We start from the raw sequence: 24,076 nt of genomic DNA, 5'->3' as shown, positions 1-24,076 counted from the left end.
GAGTTACAGCTGGTGACAGACAGACGGACAGCGGAGTCTGTAATGAATAGCGTCCTGTTTATGTACCCCTACGGTACGGTACGGAACCCTAAAATCTAAATTACATACAAGTAGTTACTCGGAAACGCACTTCACGAACAATAATAGGACACTAGTAATTAGAATTGGTGTCTGACTGTACTTTAAAAATAAATTGGCGTGTCGTGCTAAAGGCATGGATGAGCGTGCTAGCGCATTTGTTAAACACAACAGCACTAGACTACTAGGGAACCGATTCGACTCGCCTTAAGGCCGTGCATCGAAAAATAACAGGATCTTAGAAAGGTGGCAGTGGCTAGCCCCGGAAACAAACAGTAGTGATTTTCGGATATATGTTTCTTGACTATATGATAAGAGATTTCGTAGTAGTCGAAACACGAATGCTTAAAATTTTCTCGATAGAAAATAAATCCAAACTTACGTGTTCATTTTTCGGTTTTAGCTTCGTGCAACTAGAAAACACATCCATATCCAGCACAACCCACCTTACAGCAAAGGTTTTCATCTCGTCTTAACTTTCAAAGAACTAAATATTAACTTATTATCCTTTACCGATGGATTTATTATCGATTTTTGATTTTATGAATTCAACAGCAAACGCCCATTTTACGCAGTTCCGTTTCTCTTTCTGTCATGCGTCAAAGTCATAAATGCATCCTTTATGCCAGTAATGTTAGATGGCCGTCGTGCCTCAAAGAGGTAAGACCTATGTCACTTCGCGCAGCGCTCCGAATTACGTAAAATGTTAATATCCAATAAACGTTGAGTCGTAACTCCATTGAGTAGTAACGGAATCGGAGGTAAACCTATGATGGTGCCTTCTTACAGGGCTATACGTTACGCATGTGTGCGTGTTTGCTTAGCTACGTCATGCTACGTCGAAATCTATACTCTTTGTCAGTTACAACGGGTTAGGAAATTTCGACAGATATTGAAATGTATCGGTAGCTGTTTGGTATTTAGCCATCAGAATCTAAGCGTAACTTTTTGCTTTATTTTTGTTTGAAAATAAAATATCTATAAGAATATATTTTTTGCTTTTTTTCTATTGTAATGATAAAAATAAATCTAGTATGTTTCATGCTCAAAAAATTTAAAATAATTGAATAAATATTAAAAACTAATTGATATTATTCGTTTTAATTATTATATTATTAAGTTTGTTTGAATAAAATATTTTATTTCAATAATACGAAAAGTTATTATATTTAAGTACCACTAAAAAAAGGTCCTACTTACAAAAACTCACTTGCACGGGCCGGGGTTCGAACCCGTGACCTCCGGTTTGAAAGTCTCACGCCACTACAATTTCACATAAGTAATTTACAATGACATGATACCGTAGAAAAAGTGAATATTACAATGTACTGTGTTACTATCATTTTATAGTTTATTTTGGCTTGACAAGGAGGAATGAGAAAAACGTGCAGAGCGAGAGGATTAAATCTCTCTGTCCCTTTCTTAAAGTAGCCAATCCTAATTATGACATCTGTTTTGATATTAATTCTTTGAACATCATTTGTCGATGTTCTTTTTTATATAATCGAGAAAGATTTTTATTTAAAAAATGTGTTGAATTTATATGTTTTATTTATGTTTTTTGGCATAAATTTCATTACTTTTGACAAATTTTGATTGTGATGACAAACGATTTGATGTGATGTGTGAAACGAACCATGTGATCAACGATTTATCTAATAAAACTTCATTTAGTCGAAAAAAATAGTTGTCTACTACCGGGTGGAAAAAAATTATGGGCCCTGGAGGGAAAGTGCCTTAAAACCTTAAGTTTGCTATTTTACTTAAATGAAACATTATTGTTTTTTAAAGAAACAACTGCATTCAAAGATTTTTGAAGTGAAAACTTCTTTAGCGGCGCTAGGCACTTTTTGAGGTGGGGAAAAAATGATAAACTCGAGACAGCGTAAGGCGATCATGTGACCGTAAGGTTTAGATGGCCAATCATTTAGATGGCATTTAAATCAATAAAGAAAACTCAATGACATTACATGAAAAAGGTTATAATCTTGTACGGGCTGAAATACGAGGATCTCACAGTATTATAACTTTATATCACTCAAATATAATTCAATAAAGCTACATCTTGATGAAATCGCTAATAAAAGTGAACTCTAGTACTGGTGAATAAAACTCAAAATATCATGACCAAATATATTTAGATGCGAGGTCTGCAAGGTAACTACAATTTCTATTCGAATTTTAAACAATTAACGCTATAAATTTGAATTTCTAATTTTAAACAAGCTCACTGACCAGCAATTTCGGAACCAAAAGTTTTCAATAGAAAGGAGGATGGGTCAATTATACATAGTGCTGCAGACATTTTGGACTAGTCATTGAGTTTTCACTTCTGTCGGCACTCCCGGAATGCAACACGTTGTTTTTTTTTAAATTCGCTTAGTCGCGCCCGGGAATCGAACCTACTTTTTCCACACTGTATAAAAGAACACAAATGCTTTTCTTCTGGTAACTTAAATGTTCTATCTATCTTGGTGATATGTCAATGCAATCAAATAATCTGAAAAAATAATAATAACCCAATTTATGAATTCCGTTCCTTCAGAAAAATGCGAAATGTACGTACAATTTTTAGGGATATCGTACTTTTCCCAGAGACAAATTTAGTTGGCTAAGAGACATTTTCACTGATTTGGGGTCTGGGCTCTAAAAATCTAACATAATATGATAAGGACTTAATCGTTTTAACCTCAAGAGTGAGTTTTCCTAAAGCTTTTTCTAAAAATTATGTCTTTATTAACGTTAGGAGTGCACTGCAGCATGTCAAATGTATGCCAAATTGTCAAGGGAGAGAACAATAAATTAAGTTTCAATTCCACTTCCACTCATCAGCAAAGTGATATAAGTATATCAGCAGTTTAAAGTTATTTTAGATTACAAAATTAGCGCATCAAAAAAATCAAAGTGCATAGAAAAAAAGTCTCCTGAGTCATAATAAAATTGATGTCTCTTGGGTCACCAGAAAAGTCACCAGGGAGAACGATGACCCAAATCACATTTAAAAGAAAATGTAAATTTTGTGTACTACCTACGAACATTTTTCAAAAAACTATGTTTTTATAACATATTAGACCCAGGATAGATCTAATACCTCTTTTCGTACCCCGGATAAAATGGTCGGCGACTAAAAAAGTAACTGAAACGTTACGTTATTAGGTTCACGATGCCGCGTTGTACCCTTGCCTTCGTTGCGATATGTTTGGTAAGTCAGGAAACTTAAAAAATGAGCCATGATTTTGGGACATATTAACAAATATTTTTTTGAATATATATTAATTTTAGCTGACTTTAATAATTTACCAGTTAAATTAGACGTAAATACCTTTTTAGTTAATCGTTAATATGATATATTAGTAGCAGTAAAACACTTTATTGTACAAAAAGACACATAAAACATGAAAAAACACACGTCCTTCGTATATGGTACAATATATTTTTCACACTTATAAGTAAAAACCAAAACCGATACGCGATTGGGATACGCTCTTTTTGTATGGGATACAAAAAAAAATCTCCAGGGTCACCAAGAAAAATCGACATATTAAAATAATTCAGTTCGTTTTTAAGTTCTAGTCAGATTGACTTTTTGGTTATTTGAGATAAATTACAATAACGCTTAGATTTGAAAAACATGATTTTCTATTTTACTATTTCTATTAATACGGCGAATTTGAACTTTTGTTTGTTGTCGTTGTAAAATGTATTAAAAAATAATGTAGGCACCCTTGACAATTGAAATTCAAAATTATCCAGAAAAAGCGGCCAAGTGCGAGTCGGACTCGTCCATGAAGGGTTCCGTATTTAGGGGATTTATGACGTATTAAAAAAAAACTACTTGATACTAGATCTTGTTCAAACTAATTTTCGGTGGAAGTTTGCATGGTAATGTACATCATATATTTTTTTTAGTTTTATCATTCTCTTATTTTAGAAGTTACAGGGGGGGGGGGACACACATTTTACCACTTTGGAAGTGTCTCTCGCGCAAACTATTCAGTTTAGAAAAAAATGATATTAGGAACCTCAATATCATTTTTGAAGACCTATCCATAGATACCCCACACGTACGGGTTTGATGAAAAAAAAAATTTTGAGTTTCAGTTCGAAGTATGGGGAACCCCAAAAATTTATTGTTTTTTTTCTATTTTTGTGTGAAAATCTTAATGCGGTTCACAGAATACATCTACTTACCAAGTTTCAACAGTATAGTTCTTATAGTTTCGGAAAAAAGTGGCTGTGACATACGGACGGACAGACGGACAGACGGACAGACAGACAGACAGACATGACGAATCTATAAGGGTTCCGTTTTTTTGCCATTTGGCTACGGAACCCTAAAAATGAGTGTTTCAAAAAGGCACCCTGTATTCCTTACATACCTAAATAATCTCTTATTCAATAAAACATATAATTACTAAACACTGTGATTTATTTCAAATAAATGCAAATCGATCGGATAAAAGATATTAATACCTACCTATACAACAATGAGTACGAGTACAGTCAGCTGCAATAATATGTTACACACCGAAGGCCGTTTTGCGGTAGATCATGTTAGATCTTATTTGTAGAGCCATAAGAGCGTGTCACATATTTTTGCGGCCGTCGAAGAGTAACATATTATTGCAGGTGACTGTACCTATGAAAAATTCGAGGGTTAAAAAGCATTTCAACCAAAGCATTTATAATAATAACGACTATGGACGCCTGCAACCCCAGGGGTATTGTAACCCCATAACAATAAGGTTGAAATTTGCATTTAGTGACCGCAAAGTCAGGTGAGCGTAATCAAGTAAATCTGTTTTCATCATATTTTATCAAAAATAATCTCTTTTCTGTTCTTGTGCTATTTTCTTATTATCAATACTCTTAACTTATATGCTATATACGCTGCTGCTTCTATGCTGTTAACATCTTCCAAAACAACAATAAATATTCAGGTTTATGAATTAATTATTTTATTGTTTGCTATTATGAACAAGTAACAACGCCATCTGTTTAAATTTTTTCCGAATTTAAGTTTCTGGCCGACTGCAGCGACCGCGTATAATGGTAGTTACCTTTTGTAACGTTAGATGGTGCTAAAAGGTCACACAAACTTCACGTGCGGCGCGAAGCGTTTCCATGTGTGCGTGTTAGCGGGGAGGGAAGAACTAGCGGGCGTGGTTTACGAAGCGCCAGACGCGGCTGCAGTAGGCCCTTAATGACGGCTGGTGACATAGTCTTTATAAAGTTCGAAGTGAAATAACCAGGAAATAACAAAGAAGCAAAACGTTTGTAAATAATGAATAATTACATAGATTTTTTTGATAAACATCTATTCATTAATAAGAAATCCCTACTAATATTTAAAATGCGAAAGTAGGTAACTGTCTGTCTGTTACCTCTCAAGGGGCCCACTGATTAACAGTCCGCCGAACGGTATCGATCGGCCTGTCAGTTAGAAAAAAAAGTTGACAGTTCCGAATAACTGACAGGCCGATACCGTCCGGCGGACTGTTAATCAGTGGGCCCCTTAACGCTTAAACCGCTGAACCGATTTAGATGAATTTTGGTATGGAGATAGTTTGAGGCCCGGGGAAGGACATAGGATAATTTTAATCCAGCATTATATATAATGATCGGTATAAGTAGTGTCATTTCGAGTGAATGACCTTAAACATTGTACTTAACATGGACAAGACTCGGGATTCCGGGACTAGTATTTTTTTTATAATTGTACAATAATATAATGTAATATGAGAAAACGCAAGAAGAGGCAGAAATTAGTTGCTAATAAGCATATGGCTTAAACTAAATGTGACTAAGTCAATGTGAATGTTCAAGCGATTGTATTACACAAGCGTATAGTAATTAGTAGTAAATCCGCTTAAAGGCAATAATAATGAGTCATTTTAGCTCCTAGTATGGTAAGGCGCTGACTAAACAGGATACAGAACTGCGATTGAAGCACTTTAAGTTGAGAGGACTTATATCTGTAGTTTTAATATCATGGAGATAACGAAAACGCGCCAGCCTGCTCCCATTCACTACCACTACGTGGCTGGTGTTCTCACGTGCCCTCAAAGTGCGCGGGGGTTCACCTCGAAGATCGGCTACGTCAGCCATCTTCGGGCGCACGAGCGCCGAGCAAACTAGGAGTCGTAGTGGTCGCCATGGCCGAAATCGGCCGGAAGGATCATCCTCATCATAAAGTTAAAGTTGTCACTGGTCAACAAAATTGATAATTTAATCGACAAAGCAGCGATTGGTTTTAGTTTCAGCAATCAAAAGCAGATGTTTTTTTTCCTACGATTGTAAATCAAAGTAATATACGCTCGTGGACGGAATAGCTATGACGGAATTGAATTAGCCTTATGTAATTATGTCTTAACGATGAAAATTGACATACATACATTTGTAAGTCGGGTGACAATGCAATATTATGGTACCATCGAGCTGATCTGATGCTGGAGACAGGAGGTGGCCATAGAAACTCTGTGATAAAACAACGAAACCTATTGTGTTTGGGAGTTTTGGAATTGTCTCGATGAGCATTAGTAGGCAGTTGAAAGAAAAGTACAGTCAGCCATAAAAGCTTGTGTCAAATATGTTTTTTAATATTTTACGATAGGCGTATGTTTGTCGACAAACGATCTTGGCTGTGGCTTAGTTCCATAATGTAAGTTTCGATTAGTATTATCTAATAACAAGTAATAAGCTATTGCCACTTGGCTACTGGGTCCAATAAAAAACTATATCGTGTCATATGTCTCTCGATTATGTCAGCAAGCGTCGTATCCATGGATAGCAGTCAGCCTTGCCTGGTGAAAGGCACTGGCTGTCCTTGCTGGTAGATTAATCGTGGCCGGTATCGGCGCAGCGCGAATTTCTTTGGTATATTTGGGTTATAGGTACACAGATGTCTCGATTAATTATAAAATTATTGACGCGTAATGGTAATAGATATAATTATATAATCTTATACCTTTAAACGAGCAATTCTTGTATAATTAAGTATATATATATATTTCGGGGATCTCGGAAACGGCTCTATTTCGATGAAATTTGCAATTTGGGGGTTTTCGGGGGCGATAAATAGATCTAGCTAGGTCTTATTTCTGGGAAAACACATTTTTGAGTTTTTATATGTTTTCCGAGCAAAGCTAGGTCTCCCAGATATTAAGACCTATGACAGAATTGGAATTAAACGTCACTCGACCGCGAGCCCGCTACTATTTCAATTTAATCGAAATTACGCTCTTATTTCAAAAATTTAATGTCATGTCATGTCGAATAACATGGCTTGAACATTTAAGTAGCATACAATGTAAATATATCTGGGATTAGTTTTTATTGCTAAAAATAGTAATACAAAGAAAATAGAGCGAATACTTTTGTATTATGTGAAACTTGTAATCGATCTATTTTCCCTGTAGCCATTACAATTTCTAGCTAATTACCACTATTCCGAAATAACTAAACCCAAAATTTTGCTTTTGTCGTAATATCGTAGTCGGGTGAAAAATACCCAAGCTACTCACCATGGGCTAAACTCTAAAGAAATAAACATCCAACCATATATCACTAGAAAAAAAAACTCTCTTGTACTTCGGCAGTCGGTTAATAAGTTATTGAATGTAATTCTCATCACTTAATTCATCTTATCAATACGCGTTAGAAAACGAAACAAAAACTTGCACCGCCGTGAGAGTGAGCTTTCATTAGAAATCACTCATTACGACCGTTTACTGCAAATTGATCCTTATCCCTGTACGATTAGAGTTTGATTGGGCTTGGGTGTCGATGAGAAGCTTATGAGGCCTATACTAATTGCACGTTGCATCAATACTGTTTGTGGAACCTGTTAGTTTATTATGGCGTTGGAAGGGCACTGGTAGACGTGTAGGCCTATACAGTTGAACTGAGGCGTTTGGTAAATTCCAAAAAATAATTGTCTCGCATGAACGAGTTTTTATTTTTAGGGTTCCGTACCCAAAGGGTAATAACGGGACCCTATCACTAAACTTAGCTGTCCGTCTGTCTGACACCAGACTTAAACTCATGAACCGTGATAGCTAGACAGTTGAATTTTTCACAGATGATGTATTTCTGTTGCCGCTATAACAACATATAAATATTTCTATTCTATTCTATTCTAAATACTAAAAACAAAGTAAGATAAATATTTAAGTGGGGCTCCCATTGTATGATTTGTGTACCGAACTCATGATGAATTTTATGTAAAGAGGTGATATGATATTTTTTTATAACAGAGCTCTCTGAAAAGGTCTCATGTCTCTACAAGAGACTCGGGCCTGTATCTGTATTGACATAGAAAAATAACTAAGCATTGCTCACTCCATACCTATATCAGTTTTGTTACCAAAACGCTTGTGTTGTAGCGTCATGTAGCGGATTTATCAGTACTGTTACTTGACAATAGATGGCGTGCGAGATAGGAACTCAAGCTACAATTTAATTATTAGAGTCTGATAAACCGAGTAGTCATAACCAACACTATTCCATAGAGAAATATAGTAAGACAAGAGTGCTCACTCCATACATCAGTTCAGACTATTAATTTCAGTGTCTACATCTAGCATCGAGTAGCGGAACTATCAGTACTGCTACTTGACAATAGATGTAGCACCGACCGGAAAGTCTTATCTCAACAGCATAAGACTTTCCGGTCGGTGCTACATCTATTGTCAATTAGCAGTACTGATAGTTCCGCTACTCGATGCTAGATGCTAATAGTCTTTTTAGTACTAAAACTGATGTATGGAGTGAGCACTCTATGTATTTTTTTCTCTATGACTATTCTTAACTGCTTTTGTTTTCTTCCAGAATTCCAAGATGGCGCTGCTGTACATTCTTCTGGCTGTAGCCTCGTCGACGCTGGCGCAGTCCAACTACGACCAGCAGGCCAACAGCATCCTCTACCAGGGCGAGGGGCTGCCTGAACAAACTATATTGGACGGCAAGGTACCTATAAATAGATAGAATACTCTTTTCACACCACTTATTCGGAAAAGAGCTTTTTCTTCCCTGCTTGGAGGGGTCAAAGTGGCACTTTTCCTCCTTGCTAGGAGGGATCAAAGTAACACTTTTCTGTTCTAGCACACTATTTTTACATTTTTTTGCACATAATTTTTTTAGCTTAAATAATCTGTTTAAGCATCAGATTGTGTCAACATTAAGATTTTTTTATTTTCCTCATAGTTGATATGAAAAGCAGTATGTGTCACACGGTATCAAAATTATTTCGTCTTGGGCACTAGTTTACTTGAATCCCCAATTACGCTCAGGATTCTACTTTAGAATCCTTCACTACGTTCGGGATTCTATTGTAGAATCCATCGCTTCATTCAGGATTCAATGTACGCCCTTGACGGGAATACGAGTATATCATTTTGATCCCTTGTAACACAAACTACTATTATTGCCACACCTCAGTAAAAAGATACAAAAGAAAAGAACAATTCATTAAATGTAGAGGCAGACAACAGGCGGTCTTATCGCTGTAAAGACCAAATGCAAAAATGGTCAAGCAAATCTTGTCAGTAGAAAAGGCGGAAAATTTGAATAATCGCGTGTTAGCAACACTTACGTTCGAATTGTTCGAACATTGCGTGTCATTTATACCTTATCTGTGGAACTGTTTTGTTTACATTTCATCGTTGTTCGATGTATAATACATTGCTGCTTTTTATTCGTTTCCTAGGGATACCATACTTTAGTTTGCTTTATATTGCTACTAACATATCCGGCTTGACAGACTATAAGTCATAAGTTCACTCTTTCAACCACTATTGAACACATATTGAACAAAAGTCGGAATATATATAGATTTCCAAGATGGCGTCTACCCAGGAGAGCGTATGACGACGAGTGAAAAACGTTGATTCACCCTAATAGGTGACTAGATGAGCATAACCCTACTTTTGTGTCTCAGTCGGTATACCCAAACCGGTACTACGTAACGTAATCACGTTACAATCTGTACCGCAAGAGGTAATAGTTCAAACCGACTCAGAAGCAAAAAAGCGTAAATGACGCACCTTTTTATATGCCTTTACGATTTTTGATCTCCAGCTAACTGTACTATATCCGTAAACCAAACTGAAGACAGTGTCGTAAAATGTCTCATTCACACTTGCATAGTCGTAACAGGAGTGAAAGAGGTGGTATTATGATCTTGGTCGTCATTTTGGTTTGTGGATATGACACCGTAAGATTGTAAACCCGTTAGTTTATAATCTGACGTAGGTTAGGTTAGGTTAGATTATAATCTCCCTACCGTCAGTTTATAATGTAACTAGTGAGATTGTAATATGACGAGTGTTTACAATTTTACGGTGACAGATATAACAGGAACAGTTTTAACTAACCATTGATGGCCCTTATGTCTTTGGAATAAGGTTGACGAAGACTCAACAGGGTCTTGCGGTCAGTTTCTGGGTTAGATAAAATGACAGCGTTTTACACAAAAATAAAACGCTAATTAAATAACTTACCATATTCGGAACCTAAAGTAATATATTGAGAGTGGCAACACTGTAGTTAGTCGTATTGTCCTTTTCTAGCATATACGTCCATCTCTCTCCCACACCCCCACCACTTCAGGCAGTTGCGTTTGACAATTTTGACAGTTAGAAACAAACGCAATTACCTCATTGTCTCAAAATTATACATATTTACACCAGGCAGGATTAAAACTTTAGGTTCCGAATATGGTAAGTTATTTAATTAGCGTTTTATTTTTGTGTAAAACGCTGTCATTAAACAACTGTACCGATATTCGGAACCTAAAGTAATATATTGAGACGTGTTTGTTATCGCCTGGTGGTGGGAAGACGCCAAGCCAATGTGATTATACATGTACTTACATATTATGTATATGTAATATTATTATATTAGGAGTGTTTAATTAATTAATTAATTATGTAGTACACCCTTTATTTTAATACATGTGAGGAGAGAGGTATTTAGTAAAGCATACAATTTTATATACCATTATATTATGATACTAACTTTCCATTTTATATACGTATTTAATGTAGGTACTTATAAATTTTCAACGAAAATAAGTGAATCACCACAAGGGTGCTATAGTACTTAATTATATGTATGTGAGACTATGTAAAAGAAGATAAGTCAGTCTACTCTTCAGGGAGCATACAACATCTGTGATATGGAGTGATGTAATTAAAATATGAAAAGATAAAAATCATAAAGTACTCGAGTAGTTTTTATTTATAACTCCCAATTATTGACAAATTTGATAATAATTATCTAGTAAGGTAAGCAGTTGCAGGATATAACAAGGACAAGACCTTTCTTATTTCCAGAATCCCTCAGGATTAAGTAGACGAATATTTTAAATATTCGTTATATCACTATCACTACCCACAAAGTTAATATTGGGTAGGTACTTAATAAAATATCATAGGGAATACTTTTAATGATTTTACTGAATTCTTTTAATGACTGTGAGCCAGTGTGAGCTATTTATTTGGTTATAGCTATAAAATGCATTTAATCGTTTGTACGCTTTACTAACGCGAACGCGAGCTAATGGACCTAAACAAACCTTACTTAAAATTGTGAAGGTTACTTTGAGAGCTTAAGCCATATCATAATACTCATGTGGGCACTAGTTACGACGCTTTTTGGTGCTCTTGGCGTTCAAATGGTAAATGTAGAATTGCCACAGAGCTTTATCAATGATATTTGTATAGGTGCAGCTCATTCTGCGTATGTTCATGTTTAGCTATCATCAAGTGACCTTAATTGTACTCATTATTGTCTATATATGCAGTATGAGTAGTTTACCTTATCTGGTGCCTACTAGTAGACATAAACTTGATTGTTTCTGAACGCTAAAGTGGCTTAATTTATGTAAACCATTCACAGACATAGCTTAATTCTGAATATTCAGTCTTCTCTTTCCAGATTAAGAATAAGGTACTTAATTCGAAACCTTAGCTCATCGCATATGTGTTTTTAACCAAAATGAAAATTTGTGTTTATTTTGTGATTTTACATTATTTGCAATAACTGTGCGGAACCATGGGGTCCCCGACCTTTTGCCGGGCACCCGTGGGCCCAAAGCCAACAGCGCAGATGCCGTTTAAGAGGAACCTCTATTTTATCCAATGCTAGGGTCAACACTTTGTCGAATATATTTGATATTTATGTATATTTATCCTCCTTATGACCTAAGGGTAGGTAATTGTAACTTTTTGATATCAAATATACGCAGAATAGTCAATTATTTTGTATTCTGAAGTGCATATAATATTACTGGATTTGGGCCAGTGTGCTTTTGTATACTATATCTCTGGCCTACTATATAGGCTAGTCTATTAACATCCCGCCTCCTGGAAGGCAGTATACAGACTTCTTAGATATATTCACGGTAGTGCTAAGAGTGTGGACCTGGTTTTCCGACACTTGACTGCATGAGATTATTTTTTCAGGTCTCGAGCAAGAAGGGTGCCTAGATAGGTTGAGGTCCTCAACTTGTGGATTTGGTAGGAGCAAGACACAGACGGGGTGTAAATTAGTTAATCCACCATGTTTCAAGAGATTCATGTGCATTCATGCCTTCAGGTTACACTGTAGAGACAGACTAACACTTTGGCAGAGTTTTGCTAACATATAATAAATGATTGCATTTGTTTGGGTGTACAATTACATGTTCCACACCAAAAACATAATTATTTATATATTTCAATCTATTTTTGAAAGGTTTGCGTTTCAAAATAGCTTCGCCTTTTCGCAAGGCGTGCTCCTGTTCCCCTATTTTATTGTGCAAAGCGAACAGTATCACAATGCTATAATTTTGTATAAATTGAGAACTAGAGGGTCATGCCCTAGACGTGACCGCCCAGAAACTGTGCTAGAACCGTTCGTACAAACCATTCAGTCACTATTTTTAAAAACCTTTTGTAGTGGGTACATTCCACGGTCTTAAATTTATTAAACGTGTAGTATCAAACTATGACAAGTCATGATAAGTGAAATAAGTGACAACAGTATCTGGTCCGTGCATAGAAGCACTTGCCCTTGAGGTTAGGGCATGGGTAGTTTATTATAAACTTAATCCGTGCATAGGAGCACTTACGATACAGGTGGTTTAAAACTTCCAGGGTCACAATACAGACACAAGGGTGTAAAATACATAATTCATAAACGCCCGTTAGGCCAGTTTTGTATATTTTATTTCAAACATGCTTGTGCAGCACCGCCAGCACATGATAATTTTCCTAATATACCATGGCAGTCAGGGATATAATAATTATGTAAAAAGGTAGGTAACCTTGGTCATGTCGTGTACATAGGTAGGTACTCGTAAACATGTTAACTGAAAGACAAGTGCTCTCCAGCCAAATATAATTTATGCAACTGTGAGCTGCTCTTACATTGGGATCATATGTATTTATTTCTAGTCTGTCATATTGTGGCAGGCCTAGACTTCAAAGGTTTGTAGATGTTTATAGGGCCGTTAAACGGACCCTTTGTACACCTTGAGCAGGCTGTTTGTTTCACACCATGGGTAATATATATTGTAAACATAGCTTATTTCAGAATGGAATCGTAAGCTCTGTCGTGTCGTGAGCTTACCGAGCCTGATTTAATTAGAGTCCACAGATTGTATGGACCTTGGAGGATTGACCACTCCTTATTCTAATTATCAATATTCTGCCTGGGCTTATAGTCGAAATTAGGTGACTAAATCTCCACCAGACCACAATTTTATATTAGGGTGCAAAGATTTTTTTCCCATCTTTAAAATAAAAATGAGTCGAGATAGGCCTGGAATCTTAGGTTTTTATTTTACCTATTATAATTTTAGAAATGTTATGTAAATGGAAAGCAGTTTTCACTTTTACCACAGTTAATTAGCCCAATTTCGGGTTTAGCCAATAGGGTGTTCGGGACCCTTGAAATAGATTGGTAAACAAAAATGAAAACTCTAATAACGAAGCCTTGCCTATTTCGACTGATTTTTACCCAAAACATTATTTTAAACCATTTATACATTCTCTAAAAAGAGATATTTACAACTTAATCTTTGTAATATTTTTGTGATTGTGGTCTACTCGCACGCCTGTGTTATGACCATATCATTTATATTTCTGTGAATATGTCTGACGTGCCTTGCGCAGGCTTACATAGGTTATAATATCATCATCAATAACTTGACGTCAGTTTGTGAACGAATCAAAGATTCTTTTGGCACACCTTACGCAGGTGTAAACATGGCAGCCTTGCGCAGGTTTAGATAGGTACATAATATATTGGTTTCATCACAAATAACTTGACGTTAGTTTGTGAACGAATCAAAGATTCTTTTGGCACACCTTACGCAGGTGTAAACATGGCAGCCTTGCGCAGGTTTAGATAGGTACATAATATATTGGTTTCATCACAAATAACTTGACGTTAGTTTGTGAACGAATAAAAGATTCTCTTAGGCGCACCTTAGCAGGTGGAACCATAACAAACGTAAGTTTAAGAATAAGTATCATTCAAATCAAATACCCTGAGTTTATGGGTAATATTCCCTAAGTTGCGGGTTCCTTGCTCGACAAGGTGAAAGGCTTTACGCCGGCTTTAACAGGCACTTTTAGAAAGTGTCATTCACGGTGACGCGCAGATTTGCCAAAACTAAACTTTAACTCTACAGTTAACTAATATAATGTGACAATATGAACCAAACCATGCGTCTTCGTCAATGATTCAATCTAAAGATTCCCGTATCGTTAATGCCCTTCCATGTCACAGGCTTCCGATTTTATTTGAAACGTTTAATTTAAGTGTACTATTTATGTAGGTAGGTAAGTAGGCTTAAGAATTGACCCTCTTGTATGTAGTTACGTATAGAATTAATAATCAAGTTATTCAAATTCAAAATAACACAAGCACATATAGCACCTACATGCAAGAGTTCTTTTCCTTAACCTTTAAAGCTGTAAGTACCTGCTAAGTTATATATTTAAGTAGGTACCTACCTACATAAATCAAAGATCTAGTTGGAGAGATATAAGTTGATAGATACAGAGTGAAATACTTCACGAATTCGCATGTCATTCTTGCGCAGAGCCATGCTAATCTCTCTCTATGTCTAGTCAGATTTAAGTTTATGTACTGCCGAAGTACTCACTTTCCACAAAAATAAATGCAATGTTTGCGATGTAGGTTTGTTCGTTACCTTGTGTCCCTTAGAGCGGAAATATCGTCGACTCCTATTCGGGTACACGTTATTTATCAGCAAGTTTATTACCAAAAAATTAATTTTGCAATATTATATTAACCCGGAACGGGATAAAAAGATAAATTGCTGATAGATACTTGGACAGATAAAAAACCTACACGTCTATAAGCTTCTACCTTAATACGTAGGTTCTACGTAACACGTATTAACTATCCGATCCATTCGTATTCGAAAACACAAATCACTTGAAAGGGTATACCTCCACACATCACCATTTAAGTATTATATAATTTCAACCGTTATTATACACACACAAAGATTTAAACTAACAAGACTCGGAAGAGACTTAATAAAATTAAATTATAATGGTGACACGTGCACGCTTTACCAGCTCGATGTGTTTTCTACCATGTGTTTTAGTATTTTCATTGGCATAGCCACGGTGCGCGCAGGCAGCCTTTGAAAACACTTGCACATCACTATTCCGGATCATTTTTATTTGCTAGATAGTTTAACGGACAACTAAATTTAAATATTTATTTCGAACGGCAAAAGCCGTTAGAAACTGTTTTTCAATATAGTCAGCTAAACTGGGGTACAAATTCAAAAACTCACCAGCAGTTTAGCTTCACGACCTTCCAGATGGAAAAACAGCAAGCCAATGAGGTAATTGCGTTTGTTTCTAACTGTCAAAATTGTCAAACGCAACTGCCTGAAGTGGTGGGGGTGTGGGAGAGAGATGGACGTATATGCTAGAAAAGGACAATACGACTAACTACAGTGTTGCCACTCTCAATATATTACTTTAGGTTCCGAATATCGGTACAGTTGTTTAATGACTTAATAAAGAAAAGTAAATAACGAACGTTGTGGCCCAAATTGGATTTAGAACAATAGGGTATAGCCAAATTAGTTTCATTTCCGGAATGTCTTATAGCCCAGAGGAATAATTAGTGTTTTAGATTTATGCGCCGCTCGCGTAGCTAAATATAAAATTATGCGTGTGCGTTCCACGGAATACATAGCAGTGTAATTATAGGGTGAAACTATTCTCATATTTATGTAAATATGAAAGTAGTATGTACCAATATGAATTATTTGTAGACCTTATTTAAACGTGATAAAGGTTATAAAAGATTACATATCGCCGCTATACTTACTCAACCTCGTATCTGCAACACTCATTTGATGACAAAAACACCGTATTCCGAATGAAAGAAAAGCGACATTTCCATAAAATGATTGTTGCAGATATGAGGTTGAGTAAGTATAGCGACGATATTTTATATTGTTGCAATTTTTTCCAATGTTTTCCAATATGATAGGCGTGGCGTTCAAAGGGTTAACTTTGGTTAAATTTTGCGAGTTGTCAGTGAGTAGTTTAAAATGTAATGTCTATTTCAGGTCACAAAGCTGGACGACCTGAGCCCCGTTATCTTCTTGAACCGGACGAAGGCGGCTCTGAACTGCGCTGCTGGATCCATGCAGGTATTTATATCATTACTTATATCATTAACAGACCCCATTTCAGCTCATTGAAAACAAGGGTCGCCAAAAATACGTACCCTAAATTCGCCTTTAGTGACTTTGCCTTAATGAGCATTAAATCATAATTTTGCTACAGGTAATCGTGGCAGGTGGCCGTTTAGTAATTCAACATGTAGAAATGTGGAATAAGTTTTAACATAATTTAATTACATAACAATATTTTGTTTGGCGAAGATGGATAGGTGTGTGTGTGTGTGGCAAAGTTAGGGTATTTTTTAATTTGTGTTTATTCTACTTTAAAATTTTTCACACAGGACTCTTAATTATGAGCAGGCATAGGAATCCGTGGGGCAAATTTTCTTGACAGGTAGGGACTTTCTATATCGATAAACTCAATTATCGATGCTCGTTCTATATACTAGTGATCACTCAATGGTTTGCTTGTAAAAATATGTTTTTATTAAAAGTGTAAAAATCAAATCAAATAATAACTCAATTCGCTTTGATTGATAATCAATCAATAAAGAGGTTGAGATAATATTGACTATTTCATAGTGCAATAAGTATTACGCCCTACCTTTATATAACCTAGCGATTATTTAAAATATGCTATGTGTGAATTTCATACTTGTCTTCAAAACAATAGTTACAAAAAACACACAATGTTGGGGGCGATCACTACTATATAGAACGAGCATCGATAATTGAGTTTATCGATATAGGAAGTCCCTACCTGACAAGAAAATTTGCCCCACGGATTCCTATATCTGATTGTGAGCATGGACATCTATTTGTTTTGTCTAATTGTTAATAATAATATTTTACTTGGGCGAAGTTGGGCACCAACGTTGAAGTTAGGGTTCTCCAGGGTATTGCAACATTGATAACGGGGTTATCAAAATTTATAGATTCTTACTGGCCGAATAGACTCGATGGCCGTTAAAAACAAAGTAAAACAAAACCCTATCGCTGCAATGATCGCCCGTCAGAGATTAACATGAGATTAATAACGGCCCGTCTAACGGGTACGGACGCCAGTCTGTTTGCCGTTCTGTTTAACGCGTTGCATAACTGATTAGTCGTCATAAAGGGGCCTTGACTATTTGAGTGTATGTTTCTTAGTACCATCTCCCACACTGTTAACTGAACAAAGGTGGACCTTATGCCTTTTGTAATAAGGTCCCCCGATGTACAGTTAGGGGTGTTGCTGTTTGGACAAGGGACTCTAGTATGTAGGTATACATATTAGAAAACCAAAACTTCAGCGTAGGATGTAATTAAAATTAGCGTTGTTTTCAATCTGACTCCACAAGACAGGCATAGCCTAGTGCGGCAGTCATAGTTTAAGAAAAACTTTTACACATTTTAGCAAATAAACTTTTTTTGTGCGGCAGAGTCAGACCAAGTTAAAACCTGACCAGTAATATATGATCATTGTCAAGAGGGCGCCGTTATTCTCATGTATAGGATGACAGTTTAGTATAGTATGATAAAAGTAGTTCCAGTGAATTCTGCAACATGGCGCGTGATCATATGTTATATTCCTGGTCAGGCCCCGTAGATCACATGCCAATCGCTAACGCTCCGTAGCGAACGGAACGCAACTGTCACTGTCACATTAATATGGAAGAGTGATAGAGAGACAAAAAGCGATTCGATGGCGAAGCGATAGCGATTGTCACCTTGGCTAGGCCGCCTAGCCAGCTGGCTTTAGCACGCCAGCGATTATGATAGAGACCTCTGGATTTGCAGGTGTCCATGGGCGACGGTCGCCTATTCGTTTGCCTCATATATCATAAATAATTGTTAATTTCTGTTGTTTTGTTATTCCAGATTGAATTAAAATTCAACGAGAAATTCTACGGCATCGCGTATGCGGACTTCGACCGTCACTCGGCTTGCCAGGTGGTCGGCAAGGGCGCGACGTCGTACAAGCTAGAGCTGCCTCTGAAGGGATGTGGGACCAGACAGGTTGGTACAGGTTCCACCAGTTCCTAGCCGAGATGCCAATACTTGCGCCATAGCGAACGAAACGCTAATATCTCTGTCGCACTTATATGGATGAGTGGTAACACATTACGGCGCAAACGATTGTTATCTTGGCTAGGCTCTCCTCCACCAATTCGCCACAAAGTGCGAATATTCTAAGGTTTAGATATCCTCCGGCCCTGGCCTACACGGAAGACCAGCGGTGTTCCTTTGTAGCCACTATAGCAGCGCCAATATTTCTTCCTTAACTAAATATACCTAAAACATACTTTAAATGTTTAGTGATTAAGTAAGTTGCTTTTTTGGTGTAACTCAAGTAAAGGGCGTCCCAAAAAGGACGCAAGATTTCAATTTGCTGCCATTTTTGTATTTTAATGCTGGTAACCCTAAAAAAAACTATTTGACAGCTGAATGTTTAGGGTTTGTAAAAATGGCGGATTATACGAAAGATCAACGCGTTTTTATTATTGAACAATATTTCAAAAGTAATGAAAGTTTGGTGGGTTCGAAAATTCCGTGCAAAATATGGTCGGAATATTGACTTGACTTCACAACTGTGAGCAGAGTGGTTGGAAAATTCAGGGAACTTTTTATGGGATTATTTAAAGTAAAGTCTATGCCAATAAGCCCACAACCACTCATGCTTTAAAAGAGGAAATTCGACGCTGCATTGGAGAAATTCAGCCGCATCTATGCAAAATGTTCATATAAAATTTTGACAAAAGAGTGCGTATGTGCCAGCAAAGCCTAGGAGGACATTTGCCTGACGTATTATTCCACAAATAACCCTATTTTATGTATTTCAAGATTTTATATACAAATATATTATAACGAAAAAAAAAGTGTTTTTCATCAATTTCAAAACTTGCGTCCTTTTTGGGACACCCTTTATATGTAGTTTTTTCAAATAGTATATGAGTTTCTATTATATTCTATTCAAGCGAATGTATATTATTGTATGTTTTGTATTATACTAGCTAGCTATGATAATATAATTTTATTTATTAATATACCTCTATCTAGGTATTTTTCTCCAATATGCATTGCGAATTTCTCAATTATTTTCAAAACTCCCCTGCGAATTGTTTTAACTGAAAATAATTTGTCTGTAAAATTGTTACACTAGTCCCTACTTCGATTGTTCACTATAACATACAATGTACCTATACATAAAATGTATATAAGTAATTATACACCGTGTTTTTATTGAATTCCGTTAACTTCGGGGTATGGTTAAGTACGTTTAAGAGAACTAAAGGGTTAATTTAAGAAAAAAAAGTTTTTTTTTTTTACAAAAAAAAATTAAGTTTAAAAACTAATTAAATGTAGCATAAAGCGTTGTGGTAACACGGGCTTTACATTTAACTCAACCAAACAATTGAAATCTGTGACATATCAATGTTATTTCGAACATCGATCGACCGAGATTGTACTTAAGTTTAGTAGCAAATGTATGAACTCATTCCAAACACTAATCAATATATAAACCGGCCCTAAGGCAAGTGTACACGCTTGTAGAGGCCTTATAGGAAAAAAATAAATTATTGATTATCTCCGAAATGGAGTTAATTAGAATATCGGTGTCTTTAAGAAAGTAACTTGATTTAAGCTCAGGAATGCGCCCTCGAAATTAACGGAAATAAATAAAAAACACGGTGTATACAGATGTTATGCACCGCGAAATGCTATTTTTCCTTGCCGAAATGCTATGCTTGGCCGACTGTCTCTCTGTCAGCGAGCTGTACTGTATCCTTTAAGGATGACTTAAATTTCCTTAGAACGGTCCGGGTCGAGGCTTCTGACACTTCGTTCTCTACAACATAAAGTGGTGATCACGTGATAGAAAACGAAATGTCGGACGCCTAGGTCCAGACACGGACCGTTCTAGCGTGTCATCCTTAAGAGGTATATGGCTCTATATTTGTTTCATCCTACTCCATTGAGTAGCAATGCGACTGTATCGTCGTTGAATTGAAAATTACATAACGTCATGTGCGATAGTTCCTCGTAATATCTGCTGTAGGTATAATCAATTAGGTAGCTTAGGATACATTTAAAAGTGGAAAAATTACTGTCTTGGGTGGGTGAGATGGAAGAGCGCTGGAGTACCTATCGATCCAGAGGCCGTGAGTTCAAGTCTCACCCAAGACAGTAATTTTCCACTTTTAAATTTATTCTAAGCTTAATAGCATCGGTCGCAGACGTTTCTGCTTTAAAAAACAACGGGTTGCACTCCGGGAGTGCCGACAGAAGTGAAAACTCAATGACATCTTACGTCTTACGCTCTCGCGAGTTTAACATTTTTTCCCCATCACAAAGTGCACAGCGCCGCTAAACAAGTTTTCACTTCAAAATTAAATTAGGTAGCTGCACAGACAATCTAACCTCTAGACATAGCATAGTCGCGCTACCCCCTCTGCCACACATACGGTAGCGTTACTCCATCTTCGAGTCAATCCCGTGCCGTGATTGGTTCGTGTCTTTGAACGGACCAATCACGGCACGGGATTCGCTCACCTCGTCCCCCCGATTTTTGGCAGCATCGGTTTCATGAAAGAATTGGCCTAAGATCAGTCAAGAGGTTGGATTGTCAGTGGGTAGCTGTTTCCAAGCCCTCACAACTCGTCAAACTTGCAGGATCCCCTCCGCGTGTTCACCAACAACATCGTGGTCCGGTTCCACCCGGGCCTGGAGATGGATGGGGACGAGGTCATCACCATCGTCTGCAGATATCCGCCGCCGATCGTCCCGCCGCCCCCGATCTCCGAACCCTTCATCAATGAGTGAGTGCAATCGCTAATCACTTCAGGAACACTAAAAAAAATATTATAGGGACATTCTTACACAAATTGACTGTCACATGTGGGTACTCAGACAACGATATATATAATATACAAATACTTAAATACATAGAAAACATCCATGCTCATCACACAAATAAATGCACTTACTGGGATTCGAACCCAGGACCATCAGCTTGATAGGCAGGGTCACTAACCACTAGGCCAGGCCGGTCGGCAAAGTAAATTCTAGCAGACGAGGAAACAAATAAACATTTTTATCAGATTACTTTGCCACTCTTATGAATAAAATACAACTTTCTCATTAGTTTCTGAGGAATACAGAGAGCCTCTACGAGCTGGAGTCCGTTTCTCAAAAGCTTGTAACTTGTAATACAAGTTTAAAGAGCAAAATTAAAGAGGTTATGGCAATAATATTAATGTCAATTGAACGACACGTAGGTAGGATTGTGCGGTTATATATATTAATATATTTGTAGGTATTTAAATATATATATATATATATATATATTTATTTAAATGTATGTATTAATATTTTTATGGATATATAATTGTTTCGTATATTTATACATGTATATGCCTTTGCACCTAATGCATCGCATCGTATTTAGTTATGTTTCTAGGGTTAGCTACTTCTTTTAAGTCTCGCCGTCATGTACAGTTTATCTTAGTTTGACTACCATTTCATAATGTATCTCTCAGTTACTTAAAGGTTAGCTGGAAGAGATCCCTTAACGGGATAAGTTCGCCTTTGTACACATTTACTGGATTATCTCTGTGTTATGTACTTGTTTTGTGCAATAAAGTGTTTACTACTACTACTACTACTACAAGTGGAAGTGCCTTTCTAACAAAAGCTGTCAAAAAGTAACATCCGCTTGTGGGTATTACAAGCAGCGATTGATTACAAGTGACAAGATTTTGAGAATCGGGCCCCTGGTGTGATGAACAAAACTATAGGTAGTCGATGGTACTAAATGTGTAAAATCAATTTGTAGTTTGTTTGTAGTTTGTATATAGGCGTGTTTGTAGGCATGTTTGTAGTTGGTTTCTGAGCATTCAATTTTCAATTCCATCTTTTCAGACCTGATAAGCCACTGCCAGCCGCGGCGCCGCTCGCCGGCACCCACATCCTCATGATCATCTGCGCCATCTTGTTCCTAACCCTTCTACTGCTGGGTCTGGGCGTGTCCTACCTGTGCTTGAGGAGGCGCGCGCTGCCCGCGCCGAGGAGGTTGATCGATGACTCCTCTGCTTCTATCGTTAGCAGAGAAAGTATACAAGGTACCAACCACTACCTCACTCACATGATTTATTCATATGTGCATATTGGTTATATTCTCTTCGATATGTGTGTCATAAAAGGTCGCGGAGGCGGAAAGCGTTACCGTGGCCTCGGACAAGATGCCTTCTGACTACTCCGTACGTCCCTTATAGTTTCACCTTGTAAGGTTGTCCATCGCGGTTCAACGCGGAAACGCAGCAAGCGCGGTGGGCACCTTTGCATCGGGGGCGATGCGGGGTAGGTTGATCGATTAGTTTTTATGGGTTGGTTTAGGTTTAGTTGTAATTATAGCCTTGTAATCTACTTGTATTGTTTACTATCATTACTTTACAGAGGTGAAAATCCCCCGCGCCCACCCCGTCTACCCGCTCGCCGCGGAGGCCGAAAGCGCCAGCGTGGCCTCGGACACGATACCCTCTGACTACCCGTCGGAGACCCCGAGCGAGGCCGAACACGCGCACACCAACCAGGCGTTCATGATTGACGAGTACCATAGCGAAGGTAAGCAAGAGGGTCTATTCGAGTCGTGACAGTCACAATTACTTGCTCAATTTAAATTTGTAGGAATGGAATGAGACGCCGATTGGGAACTAGTGATTTATTGGTTGTAACTTATAATAGAACAATATCAAGTTATACAAGTGAAGTACCTAGCTACAAAACATATGACGTATGAGCGGAAAGTGGTACGCTGTGGCGTTCTCACTCCTTGCTCGATCCCTCAGGGGATGTCCACTGCATAGACTAAAGGTCAACCGAGGATGAAGCTTAGGGCGGTACGTAGCGACGTTCACAACCCGTGCTCATTTATTGGTTCACCTTGAGGATAGCAGAGGCCGTCTCCCAAGCTAGACCGCTAGCTAACGAATGAATATCGGCGGCCGCGCCGCGCTTTTTATACAGTGCCGCGTGCCGCTCGGAGATCTTCGCGCGCGCTCGGCTCGGCCGGTCCGCTGAGCGCAACAAGTAGTAGTGTGCGAGCGAGAAAGTATTCGGATCCGCGCGCCTCGCGAGTACTAATGTTATTCTATCTTGCTACATTCTCCCCCTCTGGTACTCTTTGGCGTCCACGTAAGAGTACCAGGAACAGAAACTGGAACTGGAGTAGTAACGTTTTATTGTTTCCTTGGGCGTCCTCTTCTTCTAATTGGTAGTACTGGTTCTGGGTTCAGTTCATCTCGTCTCTCAAAGCGGGTTATGGCTGACGTGTGGTATCTACCAATAGATTTC

The 24,076-nt window shown here is 37.5% G+C and overlaps 1 protein-coding gene and 1 non-coding gene across 7 annotated transcripts in view; one reads left to right on the top strand and one right to left on the bottom strand.

Moving 5' to 3' along the window:
• The window catches only part of LOC134661262 (titin), a 74,154-nt gene that overhangs the window by 31,946 nt on the left and 18,132 nt on the right, over positions 1–24,076 (top strand). For all 6 annotated transcript variants that reach the window (XM_063517249.1, XM_063517250.1, XM_063517248.1 and 3 more), the window contains exons 3-8: positions 8,908–9,045; positions 16,688–16,771; positions 18,605–18,742; positions 21,398–21,543; positions 22,646–22,845; positions 23,180–23,347. In XM_063517249.1, the coding sequence (XP_063373319.1) occupies positions 8,917–9,045; positions 16,688–16,771; positions 18,605–18,742; positions 21,398–21,543; positions 22,646–22,845; positions 23,180–23,347 (865 nt within the window). In that variant the 5' untranslated portion in view covers positions 8,908–8,916. The remainder of the gene's footprint in view (positions 1–8,907; positions 9,046–16,687; positions 16,772–18,604; positions 18,743–21,397; positions 21,544–22,645; positions 22,846–23,179; positions 23,348–24,076) is intronic.
• LOC134661962 (U6 spliceosomal RNA) lies at positions 15,125–15,228 on the bottom strand. Its single transcript, XR_010098007.1, has one exon. It is a non-coding gene; the product is annotated as a U6 spliceosomal RNA (small nuclear RNA).

Source organism: Cydia amplana, chromosome Z (genome assembly GCF_948474715.1).
Source record: "Cydia amplana chromosome Z, ilCydAmpl1.1, whole genome shotgun sequence".
Classification (NCBI taxonomy): domain Eukaryota; kingdom Metazoa; phylum Arthropoda; class Insecta; order Lepidoptera; family Tortricidae; genus Cydia; species Cydia amplana.
The sequence above is the reverse complement of the archived record's forward strand: the minus strand, read 5'-3'. Positions and strand labels throughout refer to the sequence as shown.